A 21,295-nucleotide genomic window follows, 5' to 3' on the forward strand; every position below is an offset into this window, starting at 1 on the left:
CATGTACTTCCTCTTCCCATTCCACTAAAGCCTCAAACTGTGTAGGTCTTGGTTTCGGGTCAAGACATAACATCTTTTCCCGTAAATTTCTCAACACGGCCAAATTAAATGAACCATGTTCTGGAAATGCTAGAACACCATCCTCTTTAGTATACCTAACCCAATTCTCCAACCATATACAGGTATGATACCCATATCTTGCAGCCATGTAGGATGCAGGTGTTTTCGGTGGAGGTAACAATTCACCCTCTCTCGTCTTAACATCTTTATCCTTGTTAAACCACTTTTTAATTTTTCCAAAAAATGTTTTCTTCTTTTTCTCTTCTTGGTAATACATTTTAGTTTTTACCAAAGCTCTCTACTCTTTTCCGTATTATAAATATACAATACAGATTTTCAACCAATAATAGCGCGACTCACACTAACGCACCAATCCTGGAGCGTCTACGTCACTAGAATAGCTCTTCCAATCCTTGCGCGGCTCACACCAACGCACCAATCCCAGCGCGAACACTATTCTGATCTATTATCCAATCAGAGCGCGGTCTTCCTGACGTCAACAGTCGCTGCAGTCGCTTGTCTCCTGTCACTCGTCTACCCCTCCTTTACAAAATCTTTTCAGTAGACTTCGTGTCAAAATTTCTACAAAATCTATTAGTTACGACATATAAACATCTCCATTGTCTGCTTCGCTAACCACAGAATAGTAAAAGAAATCTATTTCACAAGAACCTCTCGTTGACACAGTAGCACTTCCCTCTACTCTGCCCTTCTAACATACATTCATTAACTGTTTCCTCCAGGACTTGTCCAAAGAGTCTTACAATCAACTAAATGTATATGCATTCACGCACATTCATACAAGAAAATATAGTACATACACACAGAATCCTGCTTCCTGGGAACAGCAAACAATCTGCTCCACTACAGAATTATAACACACGTTAACCAAGCAGTTTACCCTGCCCAGTTCCTCAAACAAGCTCAGAGAATACCTATTACTCCTCCCGCGATAAGCTTTAACGGTAAACCTTACGGATCCCTGGGACTTAAGACCAGAGTTTCACAGATAACCTTCACTACCATACACACTCCTTATATACCAGAAATATATTCTAATAGTAACATACAATAATGTCACTGATTCCGAACCCAGACAATGTGAATTTTCCTGCATACATACAGGACCAACAATCCCGTCTTTCCCGAGAGCAGCATATACTTCCCTCTGCCCTACTACGGAACTGCTACCAGCTTCCAAATTCCAGAAGCACTACATATAACTCAACATGACAACTCCAACATATAGTATTAGTACATATACCAACATCAATAATCAATAATCAATATGTAATCTAATCAGATCAAGACAATCATCAATAACCATCCTACTCTGCTACCAGGAAATTGATAGAGATCAGGATGTATATAATATCCCTACTTCCACAGATAGAGTAATCTCACAATTACACGCACATACATTCTTCATACACTGGGGCCCATTTCACTAACATACGCTCAAATACTCTACCAGCAATAACCTGTGGAAAGAAAAACTCCTAAACACCCTGCATCTATATCGGGGTCGATAAGATCTGGTTATTGAGACTGCCCTTAAACATAATCTAAACAATCCATACAATAATAATCAAAATAGGATACTCAATAATTGACGAGAAATAATAACCAACACCATATTCAAAGTTATATTGCTTTATCTAAAATTAGTCAAAGGAAATCAATCAGAATAAATCATTTTTCTCATAGTTACCTATTCTAGCTAAATGTCAGAACGGGTCAGGACAAGTCTCTCGGTAAAGTCTCTCAAGACGAAGTCCTCTCAGCAACGATCCTCACCAACGCAGATTCGGAACGCGGCAAAAGGCAAATGGCAAGTGGCAAAGCCCTCTCTAGGCTAACAATTCTTATAGCAAGTCGAACAAAGAAAAACATAATTTGTAATTAACTTCTTCCGTCAAACCTCTGAGCAAAGCGAGAAGGAAAGGATGTAGCATCGCTACATTTAAAAATCTCCGCTCAGGAAAAATCACAAAATAAACATAACGGAACAGGAACCAAAAAATACATTTGTATCTTATAACTTCCACGTCTCCTCGGCAATGAGATCACAGTTCAGAGTCTTTCTTTAAAGCTCCTTTGTTTCCCAAAGCTGCCAAGGACGCTTCATTTCATTTGGAGATCGCCCAAAACTGCTGCTGTCCTCACGGAAAATTTCAATCAGGCAAAGCAAGGACTGTGGTCAGCTGACTTCAGGACCATATTCAGCAAGGCTCTCTCTCGTCACAAATTCTACTCGAGGCCAGGCTTTACGTATCGGCCATCTTTGTTTAGGCCACAATAGGCCACAATAGACCATCTTAATTAAAAGAGACAAAAACAACGTTACCACAGCATAGTGATTGAACAGTGTTAACCCCACTAATACCCTTATGTGTATGCAATTATCTAGCTCTTGCAACATAGAAAAGCATTAATTCGAAAAGCGTTTCGTGCTTAAAAATAAACAGCACTCAGCAACGTTTAAACATGAAAACATGCACATTATTGTTAAATAGCACACTTATGCATTCCCACGTGTAATTCTCTCTTGTTAAAACGAACGAGTTGATTAGTAAGTATAAACACTTACACAAGAAAAATAATTAATAATTAATAATTAGTAAATTAATATAACAAATAGACATGCCAGAGCTTCAAAACCCAGTTATTTTCAAACTGAAAACTCTGCTCTAGCAATTGCAAACCGCCAGGGAAGTGGTGTCTTAGGGAGAACCTGCTCCGTAGAGCGGGAGTGCCACAGCAACTTCACAAACGCATCACTGACTACCTAGAGACGAATGACACTCCGGACACTCCCCTTCCTGCACTCTGCGGGGCCCTCAAAGCTGTAGTACGAGTGAGTTAATGTCCATTTCTGCTGCGGAAGCCAAAGAGTGTAAGGAAAAAAGGGAACTCCTCACAGCACAAGTGCTAGAATTAGAAAGGGTACACAGTCGGACGGGCGCTCCAAGGATCTGGCGGCAGCTGAAGGCTGTGAGGGCACAATTGGCAAGCCTTGATTTAGATAGGACCGAATACGCAGCCCTCCGGCTTAAGCACTCCTACTATATAGGGGGAGACAAAACAGGGCATCTCTTGGCAAGTTAACTCAGAGCCTGTACCCAACGCTAAAACATCTCAGCTTTTCAGAACTCTAGGGGGGAGGCGGTTAAAGGTGATGACGAGATCGCAGGAACTCTCCGTGACGTCTACTCCACGTTGTATGGTAAAGACCTGAAACTTAGCGTGGAAGGGGAGTCTTATTTACAGGGGGCCGCCACAACGGCCCTGAACACGACGGGGGTGAACGCTCTTGATGCGCCGATCAGGATTGAAGAGGTGGTAGCGGCAATTTCACGCCTCAAACCTTTGAAAGTGCCGGGCCTAGCCGGCTTTTCAGCTGGGTTCTACAAATCCTTCAGCCCACTTCTTGCCCCAATCCTGATGCAGCTTTTTAACTCCTTTTGCGGTCCTGGTACAATCCCCCCTGAGATGTTAACCGCTGATATCGTGGGCATCCCTAAACCTGGGAAGGACGCAACCCAATGTTGCTCTTATCGCCCAATTTCCTTACTCAACCTGGACCTAAAACTGTTCACGGGGATCCTCGCCGCTAGACTGGGCCCGCGTATGCCCAGTATCATCGAACCGGATCAGTCCGGCTTTATTCACAATCGTCAGAGTAACATACAACACCAAATGCATCCTGCATCTCATCGACAAAGCCCATCGCATGAAGATGGATGCCCTTCTATTGTCGGTTGACGCCGAGAAGGCCTTCGCCAGAGTAGACTGGGGTTTCCTAGATAAAAGGCTGGTTTATTTTGGTTTTGGGGACAGGTTTCGGGCCTGGGTGGCGAGCTGTTACAATAGGCCCAAGGCGAGAGAGACATGAGACAGGGGTGTCCGTTGTCACCCCTTCTCTTTGCACTCTATGTGGAGCCCCTAGCCCAAAGGATTAGGGACAATCCAGACATCCTGGGCATCCCATTTGGCGGAGAGAGACACTCGGTAAGTCTGTATGCCGATGACATCATGGCGACTTTGGATTCCCCGGAACGATCCGTTCCGGCATTTCTGCGTGAAGTGACCTCCTTTGACCGGGTTTCCGGTTTCAAAGTAAATGTTGGAAAATCCAAGGTCCTGCACCTAGGCCGAAACGTGAATTTACCTTAGGAAAGACAACCGTCTTATGGAGAACTCCAGACTCGAGGTATAATTCCCTATCCAGGGCCGGACTTAGCCCACTCTACTGCGTGGACAATCACGCATAATTACTCCAAATTCCTCTCCCAGATCACGAAAGACCTTAGACAATGGCAAAAATATTCACTATCGCTACTCGGCCGCATAGCATCCTTAAAAATGTCCATCTTACCCAAAGCTCTTTATGTGTTTCAAACTCTACCGGCCTGGCCCCCACTCGGGACACTCCACAAAATACAGCAGGCAGTGCAACAGTTCGTTTGGGCCGGGGCGCACCCTAGAATGTGCAGGGATCTCTCCCACAGACCTCCAGATGAGGGAGGGCTGGGTATTCTGAATTTCCTGGAATACTTCAGGGCGACGCAACTCAGATACTTGGTGGAATGGAGCAGACCATAGTTGGAAAAATGCTGGCTGTTCCAAGACCGGGCTGTCACAAAGCTCTCTCTATGGAAAGTGCCCTTCTTGAAGAGGCAAGACAGACCACCAAACCTCAAGGGTTCGCCTTTCACGAACACAGTGCTATGAGTGTGGGACGCCGTTGCGGTCAGACGAGGACTTACATCCTTCCCCTCTCTGTAGACGCCTCTATTTGACAACCCGGAGTTTACACCAGGGCTGATGGAGAGAGCTTTCCAGCAATGGCGAGTCACCGACTTCCAGTCAGCAGGACATCTCTTTGACCTTGAGGGGTTTCTTCTGTTCACGGATGTGAAACAATCCTAAGCTATACCAGAATCGAATCGATTCCAGTACATTCAACTACGTCACTGGCTCCTCCACCCGACGTGCATCCGTTCGTGAGCAGGAAGCTTACGAAATATGAGAAATGGCTCATAACGAAACACTCTGAGAAGAAAATGATCCCCGAAATATACAATATTCTTCGACCGCCAACCCCTTCTTCGCCCTCAGTCCTGATCGGCGCTCTGGAGTGACCTGCAGAGCCTGAGCGGCAGCGTGGAGATTTGGCGCCCAGGTAGGGCCGCAACGGCTGCCGCCCTGGGGCCCCCGAGGAAGAGGCCAGAAGTCTCGGCAGTGAGTACTGGCAATTGAATAGCCCCGGAGGCGAGCCGCGCTGTGCAGGTGTCCGGTCCACCGTTCTTAAGCAGCCTGCTAAGCGGAACCGACGGCGTGAGACACAGGCGCCCGGGCTGGACCGCAGTTGGCGCCGCCTCCGAGGAGGGCAGTGTGAAGTGACTTCGGAGAGCGGGTGCGAGAAGAGCAGCGAGGTAATGGCTCCTGAGACCCCGGATAGCTGGGCCCAGACCTTCGCTAGCGTTCCTGAGAGGAACCAGGTAAGGGGCTGGCAATGCAGCGGCAGCGTGGGGGAGAACTGAGGCAGCCCTAACTAGAAACGGGACACTGGCGCCTAATCCGGACTGTGGCCCCCACCACCCACAGAGCAGAAGCAAGGTGCCCCGCACTAAGGTGGGTGTGATTCGGCTGCAGCGATCAAACGGAGGGGCTAGGCCCAGTGGCACCACCAAGGGAGACAGTCTGCAGGGCAAAGCGGCATTAGACATGGCCAGGGTCCCTTCCTAGAAATACGGACTGTTAGGGCGAGGCCCGCCGCTGCTGCTCCCCCCAGATTAGGGCGGAACAGGCCTAGAAGGGAAACCTTTCACGCTACCAGCCGCAGTAGAGTGTCCCCAAGCTTGTCAGCCCACCTCACAGAGGGGCCACCATCACCAATGGCGGGCAGGGGGAGTGGAAGAAAATCACTCCGCATCGGCGCTAAAGACCTCAGGAATACTCACCCGGTCAGGGTTATCGCCTGACGGAGGAACGAGAGGGAGGGCGGCTGCCGGCTGGAACAAAGAGATGCAGCGACGGGCCGAGAATTGGATCACTCGCAGTGGCGCAATCATCGTGGGGCCCCTTGTTTTCCTGGGCACACCGACAATAAAGGGGGCACTGGCGGCGTCCCCCCAGATTCTTGGTGGTCCGTAGGAGGTCGACTGGCCTTCCATCAGCTGAAAATCAACAGGGAGCTTTCGACCCCAGCTTGGGGTTGCGAGGCCGGAGTGGAGCAGGAACCGACCAAAGCCTAATGCTGTCCACTGAGGAGGAGTCATTTCAGGCCCGCACTCAGTGTCGGAGGGAGTGACAAGTACCGGAGCTCGGTGCTACCCCCAGTTGGTTTGCGATATAGCTATGGGCTCGGTGAGGAAGAAAGGAGAGAGGTCCCTAAAATAAATGCTTGCCAGGGGATCCCTGTCAAGGGAAAAAGGGGGTAGAACGTCCCCAGCACCGAAATCGCAAGTGGACATGGACGAGGGTGAGGCCCCGATCACCCGCTCCTAGTAAGCTCTCAGTCTGGTTCTGTTCACCCCTCCCTCTTCCATTTGGCTCCCACGCCGGGACACTTCCGAGTAGCCATGCGCGCTATAAATGGAGGATAACATAACATAACTTTCAGACGCTCAAAAACGAGGTGGCGGGAGAGGTAAAGGAAATCCGCCGAGATGTTGACGCAATAGGTGAACGTGTGGCCGCCATTAGGGGTAGGCGGAATTTGCGTAATCACGTTACGTAAATCTTCGCGAAACGGTAAAAAATCTCCGCGAACACGCAGAAATTCCGCGAACACGCGGAATTGCTTGTTCGCGATGCTTTTTTCCTGTTCACAATTGCTGTTTGCGTGCTCGGGGAGAAATATCTCATGAACACGCATTTTGAGAACGCGAACAAGCAAAAATTTCGCGAAATCGCGGAAAGCAGACTTTTGAGCAATTTCGCGTTCTCCGCGGAACGCGAAATTACGCAAATTACGCAAATTCCGCGAGCGGAACGGAATTTACCGCCCAGGCCTAGCCGCCATTGAGGATCGTGAGCAAACCAGGGAAGAGGAGATCGAGCAACTTCAGCAGGAACTGCTACGCCTAAGGGATCACCAAATTGACCTGCAGGCCCATGCAGAGGATCTCGAAAACCTCTCGAGGTGGAATAACATCCGCGTTAGGGGGGTCCCTTCGAATGTGGAGGGGTTGAACATAGCTCAATACCTCCGGGGGCTGTTCAGAGACATTCTAGGAGAGCCATAGGACTTTGAAATTCGTATTGACCGAGCACACCTCGTGGGTCTAGCAAGAAGTGCACCCGCACCTCCACTGGACATACTTGCCTTTCTTCCAGCCTTCCCCCTCAAAGAGCGCAACCTACTGGAGGCCAGGGCAAAGCAACCACTCAATTACCAAGGATACTCTATAGCACTATACCAGGATCTGGCCTCCATCGCGCTGCAGAAGAGGAAGGATTTTAGATAGATGATCGCACACCTGAGGGACCAGGGAGTGGCCTATTCTTGGGGTCACCCTTTTAGCCTGATTTTCAAGTGGAATGGTAAACTATACCAGCTCCGGTCCCTCCAGTAATCCTGCAAGATCCTTGGGTTGAAACAACAGGGCCTGGAAGAAGCACCCACCCGTACACGAACTCATTGGGCGAAAAATGGCAGAGAGTAGGTTGTAGACGCTCGCCCACTCCCAATCTAGGCCCGGACCCTAACACTATGGCACAAGGAGAGATGGGCGGCCCTAGAGTCAGTCATCAAAAGCACAGCTTCGCCGGACGACCTTTAACTCTGAAAGGTGCACTGGGTTGCATTGAAAATGTTCTGACGGGGGCAGATTGCCGGGGGCGGGGGGGCTGAGATACTTGGACCACACAAACTCCCTATCCATCTATCTCCCGCATGCCCGTGTCCTTGGATTCCGGGCATTGGACAATGTTGGGACCATGGGGATTTCCAGTTGGGGCTAGGGTGGGGGGAGGAGGGAACGGGGACCTTACAAGTTTGGGTAAAACAAGCGGGAAGGAGAGCGGAGGGTGGGGGAGAACGAGCCAGAGCTCTGGTGGACACGGGGGGTTGAGGGGAAAACGTTTCTTGTTTGCTTGTTGGGTCTGGTTGGGGCTGGGGGGGAGTTCAGGGGAACCAGTGTGCTAACTAGGACGGGGAAAGAGCATGAGCCCCCTAGTGGCTTCAGAAGTTACAACAGAATGGATCCACGACTTCCTCATGTCGCGCCCCACTCTTCAGGTAATCACCCTTTACGTGAAAGGGCTGAACAACCCCATCAAAAGGAGAGCCATCCTCTCATACCTAGAGAATTCAGTGCAGAGGTGTGCATATTACAGGAGTCCCATCTCCTCCCCAAGGACTGGCACTGTATGAGGTCCCGAGCTTTCCCACATCAGTTCTACTCCTCAACACATGACAAAAAAGCGGGGCTGGCCATACTGCTTGCTAGGTCATTCCGGGGTTCAGTGGGTGATAAGGTAGCGGAAGTAAAATAGCGGAAGTAAAAGAACGTCTCCTAGCCTACCAACTCTGGGTGGGGGGGGCTCCCCTGGTGGTGGGTACCCTGTATGCCCCCAACTCGGGTCAAGAAAAATTCCTCATGGCAGCCTTATCGGAAGTTCTCCGCACACAAGACAGGAGGATAGTGGTTGTGGGGGATCTTAACCTAGTTATGGACGTGGAGAAAGATAGATCTGGCCAACGATATGGCCAAACGGGCACACTTTCCAAAATGGGGAAGGAATGGCTAAGAGACAGAGGGTTGGTGGACATATGGCGGATGGCTCATCCTCAGACCTCACAATTCTCCTTCTACTCCAACGCACACCACACATACGCCTGACTAGATCACTTCATAGGCTCCACGGAACTGAATGCATTAGTAGATACAGTGAACATTACTCCTGTAGTGCTATCCGACCACACATAGTGACATTGACTCTTAATATACCCCCGATACGCAAACCGCCAGGGAAGTGGTGTCTTAGGGAGAACCTGCTCCGTAGAGCGGGAGTGCCACAGCAACTTCACAAACGCATCACTGACTACCTAGAGACGAATGACACTCCGGACACTCCCCTTCCTGCACTCTGCGGGGCCCTCAAAGCTGTAGTACGAGTGAGTTAATGTCCATTTCTGCTGCGGAAGCCAAAGAGTGTAAGGAAAAAAGGGAACTCCTCACAGCACAAGTGCTAGAATTAGAAAGGGTACACAGTCGGACGGGCGCTCCAAGGATCTGGCGGCAGCTGAAGGCTGTGAGGGCACAATTGGCAAGCCTTGATTTAGATAGGACCGAATACGCAGTCCTCCGGCTTAAGCACTCCTACTATATAGGGGGAGACAAAACAGGGCATCTCTTGGCAAGTTAACTCAGAGCCTGTACCCAACGCTAAAAAATCTCAGCTTTTCAGAACTCTAGGGGGGAGGCGGTTAAAGGTGATGACGAGATCGCAGGAACTCTCCGTGACTTCTACTCCACGTTGTATGGTAAAGACCTGAAACTTAGCGTGGAAGGGGAGGCTTATTTACAGGGGGCCGCCACAACGGCCCTGAACACGACGGGGGTGAACGCTCTTGATGCGCCGATCAGGATTGAAGAGGTGGTAGCGGCAATTTCACGCCTCAAACCTTTGAAAGCGCCGGGCCTAGACGGCTTTTCAGCTGGGTTCTACAAATCCTTCAGCCCACTTCTTGCCCCAATCCTGATGCAGCTTTTTAACTCCTTTTGCGGTCCTGGTACAATCCCCCCTGAGATGTTAACCGCTGATATCGTGGGCATCCCTAAACCTGGGAAGGACGCAACCCAATGTTGCTCTTATCGCCCAATTTCCTTACTCAACCTGGACCTAAAACTGTTCACGGGGATCCTCGCCGCTAGACTGGGCCCGCTTATGCACAGTATCATCGAACCAGATCAGTCCGGTTTTAGTCACAATCGTCAGAGTAACATACAACACCAAATGCATCCTGCATCTCATCGACAAAGCCCATCGCATGAAGATGGATGCCCTTCTATTGTCGGTTGACGCCGAGAAGGCCTTCGCCAGAGTAGACTGGGGTTTCCTAGATAAAACGCTGGTTTATTTTGGTTTTGGGGACAGGTTTCGGGCCTGGGTGGCGAGCTGTTACAATAGGCCCAAGGCGAGAGAGACATGAGACAGGGGTGTCCGTTGTCACCCCTTCTCTTTGCACTCTATGTGGAGCCCCTAGCCCAAAGGATTAGGGACAATCCAGACATCCTGGTGACTTTGGATTCCCCGGAACGATCCGTTCCGGCATTTCTGCGTGAAGTGACCTCCTTTGACCGGGTTTCCGGTTTCAAAGTAAATGTTGGAAAATCCAAGGTCCTGCACCTAGGCCGAAACGTGAATTTACCTTAGGAAAGACAACCGTCTTATGGAGAACTACAGACTCGAGGTATAATTCCCTATCCAGGGCTGGACTTAGCCCACTCTACTGCGTGGACAATCACGCATAATTACTCCAAATTCCTCTCCCAGATCACGAAAGACCTTAGACAATGGCAAAAATATTCACTATCGCTACTCGGCCGCATAGCATCCTTAAAAATGTCCATCTTACCCAAAGCTCTTTATGTGTTTCAAACTCTACCGGCCTGGCCCCCACTCGGGACACTCCACAAAATACAGCAGGCAGTGCAACAGTTCGTTTGGGCCGGGGCGCACCCTAGAATGTGCAGGGATCTCTCCCACAGACCTCCAGATGAGGGAGGGCTGGGTATTCTGAATTTCCTGGAATACTTCAGGGCGACGCAACTCAGATACTTGGTGGAATGGAGCAGACCATAGTTGGAAAAATGCTGGCTGTTCCAAGACCGGGCTGTCACAAAGCTCTCTCTATGGAAAGTGCCCTTCTTGAAGAGGCAAGACAGACCACCAAACCTCAAGGGTTCGCCTTTCACGAACACAGTGCTATGAGTCTGGGACGCCGTTGCGGTCAGACGAGGACTTACATCCTTCCCCTCTCTGTAGACGCCTCTATTTGACAACCCGGAGTTTACACCAGGGCTGATGGAGAGAGCTTTCCAGCAATGGCGAGTCACCGACTGCCAGTCAGCAGGACATCTCTTTGACCTTGAGGGGTTTCTTCTGTTCACGGATGTGAAACAATCCTAAGCTATACCAGAATCAAATCGATTCCAGTACATTCAGCTACGTCACTGGCTCCTCCACCCGACGTGCATCCGTTCGTGAGCAGGAAGCTTACGAAATATGAGAAATGGCTCATAACGAAACACTCTGACAAGAAAATGATCCCCGAAATATACAATATTCTTCGACCGCCAACCCCTTCTTCGCCCTCAGCGGGACAAAAACGCTGGGCGAGTGAACTTGGGAGGGATCTGACAGAAAAGTAATGGAGTGATATATATTTCAGAGCCAATCACACGGCACGTAACACGGCTAGTAGGGAAGTCAAGGTGGCCACATACTGGTACCTGACAGGTTAAATAAGGGAAATCCAGACCGTAGCCCGACATGCTGGTGCGGCTGCGATGAAGATGGCACACTGACACATCTACTCTGGGACTGCAAGGACTTGACGGCTGCGATCCTTGACAACATCGACAGACAATTCGACACCGAAATTCCACGCTTTCCTGCCTACACAATACTGGGGCTCCCGAACCCAATCACTTATCCACTGAAATCCATCCGGGAAAAACAGATGGGTCTAGCGCTAGGTGCAGCTGTCCAACACATCCTCTCTCTCTGGAGAACAAGAACCCGACCGACACACACGGGCTGGTTGCATAAATTATGGTACATCCTAGGCATGGAGCGAATTCAAGCATCTCTCGCGAACTCAACAGACACATTCGGGGCTACCTGGCATCCCTTAGTGTCCCTACTAGCAATGGAAATGAACTAGGTGACCTTCCCGAAATGCCTTCGCCTTCTCCGGATTTCAGAGGCTCAGTCCACGTTGGATGCTACATGATTTACTGTCCAATAATGATCACATAGATAGGGCCCTTTCGGTGCGTACTTTTAGCACACGGGTTCAGGGGAGGGAAGGGGGGTGGGGGGGTAGTTCAGGAGTAAATAGACTTTTTGTACCGCCGGATAGGACTTGCCCCATATCTTGCCATGCCAGCAACTGTCCCTTCGAATGCACCACCGGGACATTTTAGTGCTCCTACTTGCTTCAGTTCACAGGGCCAGCCTGAAGGGAGGGGGGCCTTTTTGACAACGGGATATGGGACTGCCTGATGTGTGCAATGTATTTTGTCATATGCTTGAAAGTCAATAAAACAAAGTTAACCATAAAGATATTTTATATGTATGGTGATGTTTGTCTAGAACTGTGAATCTCAAATAAACAAAGTTTTATGTTATTTTTAATGCACCAAGGCGAGCCTTAGGATCTTATGTGCTGGGATTCTTGTAGCCCAGCATGGTCATCTATTCTACATTCACCTTTCTATCCCCTCCTTGTTTTAGAGTATTTATGACGGAATCCACGAAAGAGTACCTGCAGGATGTGTTGTGGCAGTCAGAGAAATATCAAGATGATATCAGTACACGTTTGTTGACAGGTAATTAAGTGTGTTGTCATATACAGAAATGTACGAAAGCATTTCACAGCACATTAACTGAATAGGTTTTTCAAGCACTGCAGCATTACGACTTATACTCAGAAAATCAGATCAAACTGTAGGTACTATGCTTTGGGTGATCAATGTACTTATGCTGAAAAAGGGAAACATTTTGGTGAACATGCTACATTTATGAAGACATTGCGTGAAAGTGTACTGCAAATATATTTTGTGCTATGTTGCACTGAAAATAAATGTTCTGTAAAATAGGATCTTCACTGATAAACGTAATAAGCCTTGAATATTCCCAACTATGTGCAAGGACACTTCAACACTCCTTTGTAATAGTGTAAGTCTATAGGTGTAGATAGGCATCTCAGTGTTCCACAATCTGGTGATACCTCCCTGGTTAATTAGTCAGTTTTTGCTTCAAGTTTCTCTTGGTAAATCATTCATATATATAATGGAGGGACAAAATTGCAGCACCCAGGTGAAAAAATGTACTACGCTAATAATATTGATCTCTACTCTTTTCTTAGGAAAATAGAAGGAAAATGTGCCTGTCAGGTCAAAAGTGCACAATCTGAAATAGCATACACTCTTCCTTTAAGGAGGCAGCAAATTCCCAGCATGCACTATACAAGCAGTTTGCCTCACACGTCACTTATTTTTTGCGGCTGGTGCTCAGTGGCTCTCAGAACTTTTCAAGGGCTATTTATCCATCTTTTCTTAGAAATTTTCTCTTCATTCAGCCATTTTAAATGAGAGCATTTTCCTTTTGTTTTTTCCACTTTTTAAGATATTTGTTTCTCACAATGCCCTCACTTTTTGTGAATTGTCCCTCCTATGGGAGGAAGAAAGCTGTTGCTGATCTTTATCCAGTGTGTGTGGTCCCTTTACCCCCTGCGCATACTAAACGGAGGATGAAGGATCAAGAGGGCCTTTGCCTAAGTGGGAAACTGGAAGATCTCACAGTGGAGAAAGAAAAAATTGAATAGGCAAGCCAGGGATGGCCCACCCCTCTACTTAGTCTGTGAAAAGTACTCACACAGACGGAGATCTAAAGGGAGGAAGCAAAGGAGATATGCTAACCACCACTCCAGGCACTTCCACCATGCCAAGGAGCACCATTCAACCTCGAGGCAAAGATCAGCCACACCAAGCTCACTGTTGATAAGTTTGACAGCACCTCTGATGTGGATGCCAAGACCCTATGTACCATCGGCTTTACTTTGGGCACCACCTCAACCTACATCTGTGCCAGCAACATCGAACCCGTTGCAGACACCCCATCCTTTGTCTTTAAAACACTTAGCAGGGGAGCTGTCAATCATGACAAAACACCATCATTCACCATCAACGAAAGCAAAACCACTGCAGACAACATCGAGACACAGAATGCGGTGAGGACAAGGCTACGTGAAATGGGTCAAGCTGCTCTACACGGGCCCATTAGCCCCAAGTGGAATGGGTAAGACAAGATCGGAACAGTGCCTAGTAGAGCGGGATACGAGACAGGATTCCCCCTCTCCCCACTGTTAATTGCGTCGGCTTTGGAGCCACTGTCCTGTTCGGCCAGGACAAACACAAAATACAGAGTGATACATCTGGGGACTAGCGTACATCATATAGCATTATACGCGGATGACCTCCTGATGTTCCTGAGAAACACAGGCAATGGGAGCCAGAGACTGAATGGTGGAATTTGGGGAACTTTCGTGCTTGCATATCAATTAGCAAAAGTCCAAATTATTTCCTCTAACAAAAGATGGGGACCCCCCACCCGAGCTGGGAAGTCTACAATAAGAACCTAGGTGCTTAGAGTATTTAGGATGAAAGATATATCATACTCACCCTGACATGTTTGAGGGAAATATGCGGAAGGCTATAAGATCTTTGAAAACCAGTATGGAATTTTGGAGGGACCTCCCGCTATCACTGGCGGGGAGAATTTCTCTTTTCAAAATGGTGGCACTACCACGACTATTGTACTTTTTCACTACTCTCCCAATATGGATACCCCCTAGATGGCATGCTGAGTTACACTCTTGATGAGCTTCCTATGGGCCATGGGAAGCAAACAGATGGCCTTGAAAACATTGCAATGACCTACATCCGAGGGGGGCTTTGCAGTCTCTGACTTTGAAAGATACTACCTGACTAGCCAACTACAGTGGTTCACTCGGTGGATAGCAGATCAGCAAGCGCCAGAACGAGATGCTGGACCGTTTGTACCAGATTTAAACATATTACTGAGAATGCTGGTGCAAATGGGCAGGGCACCGAAGGGAGAGGCGGGGAGCTGCAAGTAGTACGGTGCTGATGGAGGCGATGCCGCCAGAAAACGCGGACATAGGTCCCTTCTTCCCCTGACCTACCCATACCATTGTTGCGGCTGTTACCACAGTCGGGCACTGGGAGGGTCTAGGAGAATGGAAGCAATCGGGGGCATCGCAACTGGAAGATTTGTTCCAGGACGGGGTGTTGCTCCAATTTGATGAATTTAAAGAGGTTAGATCTCTCTCAAGGGCACTACTTACTACATATTGTATTGTATTGTAATTACATTTGTATAGCGCTTACTACCCCTGACGAGGCGGCGAAGTGCTTTTTCAGCGAGTAGCATGTTACTCCGGGACCCATAGAGGATTAGTGTTGAATTAGTATAGTGAAACATGCAAGTACATTTTTAAATGGTGGATAGGTGAGTCAGTTATTTGGATTCGGAAGGATAGCAGAAGGATAGAAGAGGAAAAAAGGTTTGTATTTATAAAGCGCTTGTTACCCCTGATGGGGTGTTGAAACACGCGACTCTGGAAACCCATAAAGGATTAGTGGGGAATTAGTATGGTGAAATATGAAAGTAATTTGAGTGGTGGATATTAGTCAGTTATTTGGAGTGAGAAGGATAGCGGAGGGATAGAAGAGGAAGAAAGGTTTGCATTCATGTAGCACCTGTTACCCCTGATGGGTGTTGAAGCGCTTTTCTGGCGAGTAGCACGCTACTCTGGAACCCATAAAGGATTAGTGTTGAAAATTAGTATAATGAAATATGAAGTAATTTGAGTGGTGGCTATGTTATTCAGTTATTTGGATCGAGAAGGGAGGTGTGGCGGGATAGAAGAGGGAAAGAGGTTTGTATTTATATAGCGCTTGCTACCCCTTATGGGGTTTTGAAGCGCTTTTTGGTGAGTACCATGCTACTCTGGAACCCATAAGGATTAGTGTTGAATTAGTATGGTGAAACATGAAATTAATTTGTGTGGGGGTAGCAGCAAGGATCAGGAAATATTGGGGGGCAGGACTTTCAGAACCCCCACATCATGAAACTTGCAGATATATAGGTACGGGAGGGGGTAGGATTAAGGCGGTCAAATGCCTTTATAGAGCACTAGGCGGAGATAACCTTCAACCGCTGACCACTCTCTGGGATAGATGGGCAGAAGACTTAAATATCTCCCTAGAGGACAAAGAATGGGAAACCATACTAGTCGGGAGCCCTAAAGTGTCAAGGAATGCCAGCTTCCACCTAATTCATTATTTCATACTACATAGGGCATATCTTACCCCGTGACAGATTAATAAATATTTCAATACGGAGGACATGAGGTGCTCAAGCAGCGGAGAACTGGGAGCAGAAATCCTTCATATGCTATGGATGTGTCCAGTGCTGAGAGACTATTAGAGGGGGTCACTGACACAATTGGGGAGATCATAGAACGATCTATTCCGCAGGACCCAGCGCACTGTCTTCTGAGCTTATTCCCCCATACCTCCAAAACATGGGTCACCGGTAGGTTTCAGGACCTGGCCCTGGTACTGGCAAGAAAAGAAATAACGAGACACTAGACCCCATTTTTTGCATAGAAAAAAGAACTAGAAAAATGGGAGAGTTGCGAGGGAAGGGTTCTCCTTAGAAATGCAAGGCCAGGTATTGGATCTATTGAAAGAGCAATGGCATGGGAGACTTTAGTGGAAGGCACAAAGAATCCAGGACCAGACTCGGGCAAGTCAAGTCCTTAGAGACTAACACCTAGGGAGGGGAAGCCTAATAATACAGGAGGCGGATGTAATCAGACCGTAAACATATCTAAACATAGTAGAACGCGACTAATAAACCGAATAATAGAAGGGGGATAGCAAAAATGGGCACACATCAAGCTTAACCAACGATAAAATAACTAGCTTGTTATGTGTCATTGGTGTGGATCTGCAAGGCAGGGACGGAAGGAGGAGGCGGGGAATTAATGGGAATTTGGTTAATCTGATAGACATGCATATTCTATGTAATTCTGTAACCACATAATGTAGAACTGTAAAGCAAGACGTACCTGACATATATGTCAAATGCAATGTGGAATTGTATTTGAATGCAAACTCAATAAAATATGTTAAAAAAAGAAAATAAAGCGGATAATCCCCAGATTTCCATCTTTGTTGTACTGGAAACGCCATAGCCTAGAGCAGGAGTCTCCAACGAGTAGCTTGTGTGCTATGGAAGCTTTTGCTTTGTTGTTTATATGTATACACCAATTAAAAAGCATGAATTCAAGACATAAAATGTGTGTATTTTCAGAACTCATAAACTGATGTTTGGAGAAAAATAGTCACATTTTCTAAAGTTGTTAAAGCCACTATATGAGTTGTAGAGATTTAATACTCATATTTATACCTTGGTGCCAGGGGTATTGCAGCTATGGTTTGTATGTAGTGCTCATTCAATATTTAAATTCAAGTTGTCAAAGCCTTTTTTTACATTACTGCTGAAAACCCTTTCTAATGCACCAATGTGATCACTGCTGACAATCGTGGATGGGGTGTTTGCTTTTATATCACTAGTATTCGTAGCTCAGGAAGATTTTCATTGAATATAAGTAGCTCTTGTTACAGAAAAGGTTGGAGACCCCTGGCCTAGAGCCTCTCCCAGACCACTACTGCAATGAGTGCCAGGTTTCGCAGAGCTATTCTAAGAAACATTCCTGATTCCAGTGACTATGGTAGTAGCCACTCCTAGACTCCTGGAAAAATGCAAACCCTCTGATCAGAACCCAGTGTATTTGAGACACAATCCTTGACCAAATTCTGCTATTGTTTTGGCAGTGAGAAAAAGACATGCTTCTGCTCTAGAAAGTTCCGTCCCACCTGAGGGCGAAAGCAAGCGCATAAACACAGCTGGACGGAAAGTTTGTTGTTCAGCAGCTATTGTCTTTAACATGGCAAGTGTCTCTGCCTTGTTGGGTTAATACGATGGAGTATTATGGGAGACTCTCACTTCTTTCGCAGATGATCTGTCAAGCGATAAAACACAGGTTATTTTAATATATGTTCAAGAAGGACAGCTAGTCTCTTATTCTGGAGCACCCTCCCACTATTGGTGACAGGCAGAGTAGCCCTCACAAAAATGGTGATCCTGCCACAGTTCTTAATGTTAATGTTAAAAGGATTTATAGAGCGCATGGCTACCCAAAGGATCCCAGTACTAAGCAGTGGACTAATTGAATGACAGCGGGAGAACAGGCAATTAGTTGACCTGGGTAAACAACCATGTTTTCAGTTTTTTTCAGAATGTTACCTCTGAGGATGTGAATCTAATCTCCCACTGGAGTGAGTTCCACAGCTTAGAGGCCAGTTGGGGAAAAAGCTCCCCCCACCACCTGGCCTTTTTTATTCTGGTGGTCTTATATTATATCACGAACCTACCACTATATATTCCTCCTTCTTCTTTCCGCCTACTGGAAAAGTGGGTTAGGGACTTCATATCGGGCGACACCAGGCACTGAATGGTGATAAACAAGCTCTATCTACCTACAGACCAGGGAAGCCTTGCAGCCCCAAATCTAGAGCAGTACTACTTGGCCCCTCAGTTACAGTGGGTGGCTTGATGGTTAGCGGACCGTCAAAGAGGAGACACCCTGACTATGCAGCCACCTCTAACTTTATCAGGACTAATAAGATTATTTCACCCCTGCGTGAAAACTAAACAGCTGGACTCTTTGCTGCTCAACGTAGCACAAAGCTGCTTCTGCAGAACTCTATATATTACCCCATATGCACCTGCCCTACCACTGGAGGGAACTCCCAGGGGCCGAACAGCAACCACAACCGCCGAGCTGCGGAGCTGGCGGAAGGCCAGAATACAAGAAATAAACGATCTGTATCGAGAAGGAGTGCTGATTCCATACACGACATTAATGGAGGAAGATGAGTTACCTCCAGGTCAATTCTTACCCCATCGCTCACTTCCAGCTACTCTCTCTATTAGATGGTGCAACTTAACCAGTGAGCCTGTAACTCACTGCACCATACAAAACATGCATGTCATGGGACAGGAAGAGCACCTAACAAGATGGTTTGCTGACTCACTAAGACACCACATAGCAGTTAACTTTATTCCACTTCGTTTTCACTGGGAGGAGGATATGTGTCACCAGTTTACCAACTCTGAATGGTCCTCAGTTCTAGCAAGCCCTGTACAAATCCCCAGGAACGGACGCCTATGTCAAATACAGTATAATATTACTCACAGAGCGTTCCTCACACCCGCAAAGATTAACCGATACTTCAGTTGTAGGGATGCCACATGTCCTAATGCTCACAGACTGACGCATATCTGCTACACATGCTATGGGGATGTCCCACTCTGCTTGTGCACTGGAAAGTGGTTGCGGACATCCTGACTCAGTGCACTGACCGCATATTCCCATTTGAATGGTACGTCTATATCTTGCACTTATATCGTAGAACCCGTAACAACATAGTAACTTTTAGATTCTTAGACTTGAGAATGGCGGCAGCGAATAGACTGATCACCAAGAGGTTGAAGGCCCCCAACCCCCCTCACATACTATCATGGAGATGCTCACGCGGGCCAAAGCGGAGAGTATCGCACTCCACCGTGAAGATACCTTAGGTATCCGCAAGACTCCTCTTGCCACACTTTGGGACTTGATACTGGCTGAGCTATAGCACATTCGCAACATTATTCCGTGCCCTCACTCTCTGCTAACGCTACGCCCTAAAAACATGCACCCACTGAGGAAGGCAGGCATAGAGAAAGACATGGAGTCGAAACAGTAGACAATTTGCAAGACTACTGTAAAGACAACTCCATACACTTTGTTAAGTTGAAGCGAGCTTCTTTATTGTTATGCACCAACACAGGCTCCGCGGAATTCGGAGCGCAACAAATGCTACCGCTCAGCCGGCCACCAGCTGTCAACTATCACATTCCAGTGAGGACAGCTGGTGACATAGGGAGTACTGGTATGGTGTCCGTAAGTGGACACGAGACAATCATAACTAGGGGTGGGCGGAATTTGCGGAATTAACCTTCGCAAATTATCGCGAGAATGTTTAAAATTATCGCAAACAAGCAGAAATATCGCAAAGATGCGGAAGTTTTTTTCCGGCATGTTCGCGAGATTTTCTGCATGGTTGCGGGTCGCCAACTTACCCATGTGGTTGCTTGCGGGCGCGGCCATCTTGTTTTGAGTTGTTCTCGCGGTGCATGATCGCGAGAAGAAAGACGTGATCGCGCGACGCATGACGTCACTGCGGGCGCGAACTGTCGCGAGACAGCGCAAATGGCTAAAAACAATACAACATCTCATGGAGAACGCGACCGGATCAAGAAAACTTGTCGGCGAACGCAGGGATTCAGGTAAGGCGATCGCGCGCGCGCGAGAATGTATCATTTTACAGCGCGAGCAAGAAACAAATTATCGCCAAGCTGCGGAAACCGGAATTTTTGACATTTTCGCGCTCTCCGCGGAACGCAAAAATGTCAAATTATCGCAATTTCCGCGAACGGAACGAAATTTTTGCCCATGCCTAATCATAACACATCTTCCTCCCTAAGGAAAGGGAGAGAAGAAGAGAGAGAGAGATAGAGAAAAATAAAAGAGGATAGAAAGGAAGAAGGATGGAGAGGAAGGCAACGGTTAAGCATAACTAATAACAAGAATATATTTGGTGAGGGTTTCACAATGTGTTACTCACGAACATAATCTGACAATTCAACAGGTGGTAATAACCTCCTTCCCGCCCTGCAGGTGGCATGCGTGGGGACAGTGTTGAGTGCAGGTGTGGGAGGTAACACTCTACTTGTTGTACCCGCACTAGTAGAACACAGCCCTCTGTGGATGGGACAGGCATTGGTTAGCTCTGGGGTGGGATGCTCAGCCGCGTTACGGGTTTGAGGTTCGCAGTCCATTTCCTCGTCTGACAACCCAGTGAACATACTACCAAAGGCATGGGTATGGATCTGGGTATCAATGTTATGGTCAACAGGGGTGTTCTTGTACCGTGAAAGGGCAGAGAAGTGCCACACTTTACTATCACTGAGCAAGGCTGAATTGCAGTACACTTTGCGTACAGAAAGGGGATGTGTGAATCTATCATTGCCTTTGCTAATGTGAGCGCTTCTTTTAACCTTGACAGTGTCCCCAATTTCAAGCTTGACAGGTTTGCACCCATGTTTCAAATCATACCTTTCCTTGCAGCTAGCTTGTGCTACTTTCATTTTCCCCTTAACATGCTCTGTTGACCAGTTGACCCTTTTGGCTGCCTTGGCCCAACCTATATTGTCCTTGGACAAGGGGGTTCTACCTCGCATCAGCTCAAATGGGCTGTGTCCGCTAGTGACACACGGTGTGATGCGGTACGCC

The 21,295-nt window shown here is 47.6% G+C and overlaps 1 protein-coding gene across 1 annotated transcript in view; it reads left to right on the forward strand.

Moving 5' to 3' along the window:
• SHOC1 (shortage in chiasmata 1) overlaps positions 1-21,295 on the forward strand; it is a 1,571,389-nt gene that overhangs the window by 479,910 nt on the left and 1,070,184 nt on the right. The window contains exon 11 of the mRNA XM_085643056.1: positions 12,535-12,629. Coding sequence (XP_085499182.1) covers positions 12,535-12,629 — 95 coding nt within the window. The remainder of the gene's footprint in view (positions 1-12,534; positions 12,630-21,295) is intronic.

This window comes from Triturus cristatus, chromosome 2_2 (genome assembly GCF_964204655.1).
Source record: "Triturus cristatus chromosome 2_2, aTriCri1.1, whole genome shotgun sequence".
In the NCBI taxonomy this organism is placed as follows: domain Eukaryota; kingdom Metazoa; phylum Chordata; class Amphibia; order Caudata; family Salamandridae; genus Triturus; species Triturus cristatus.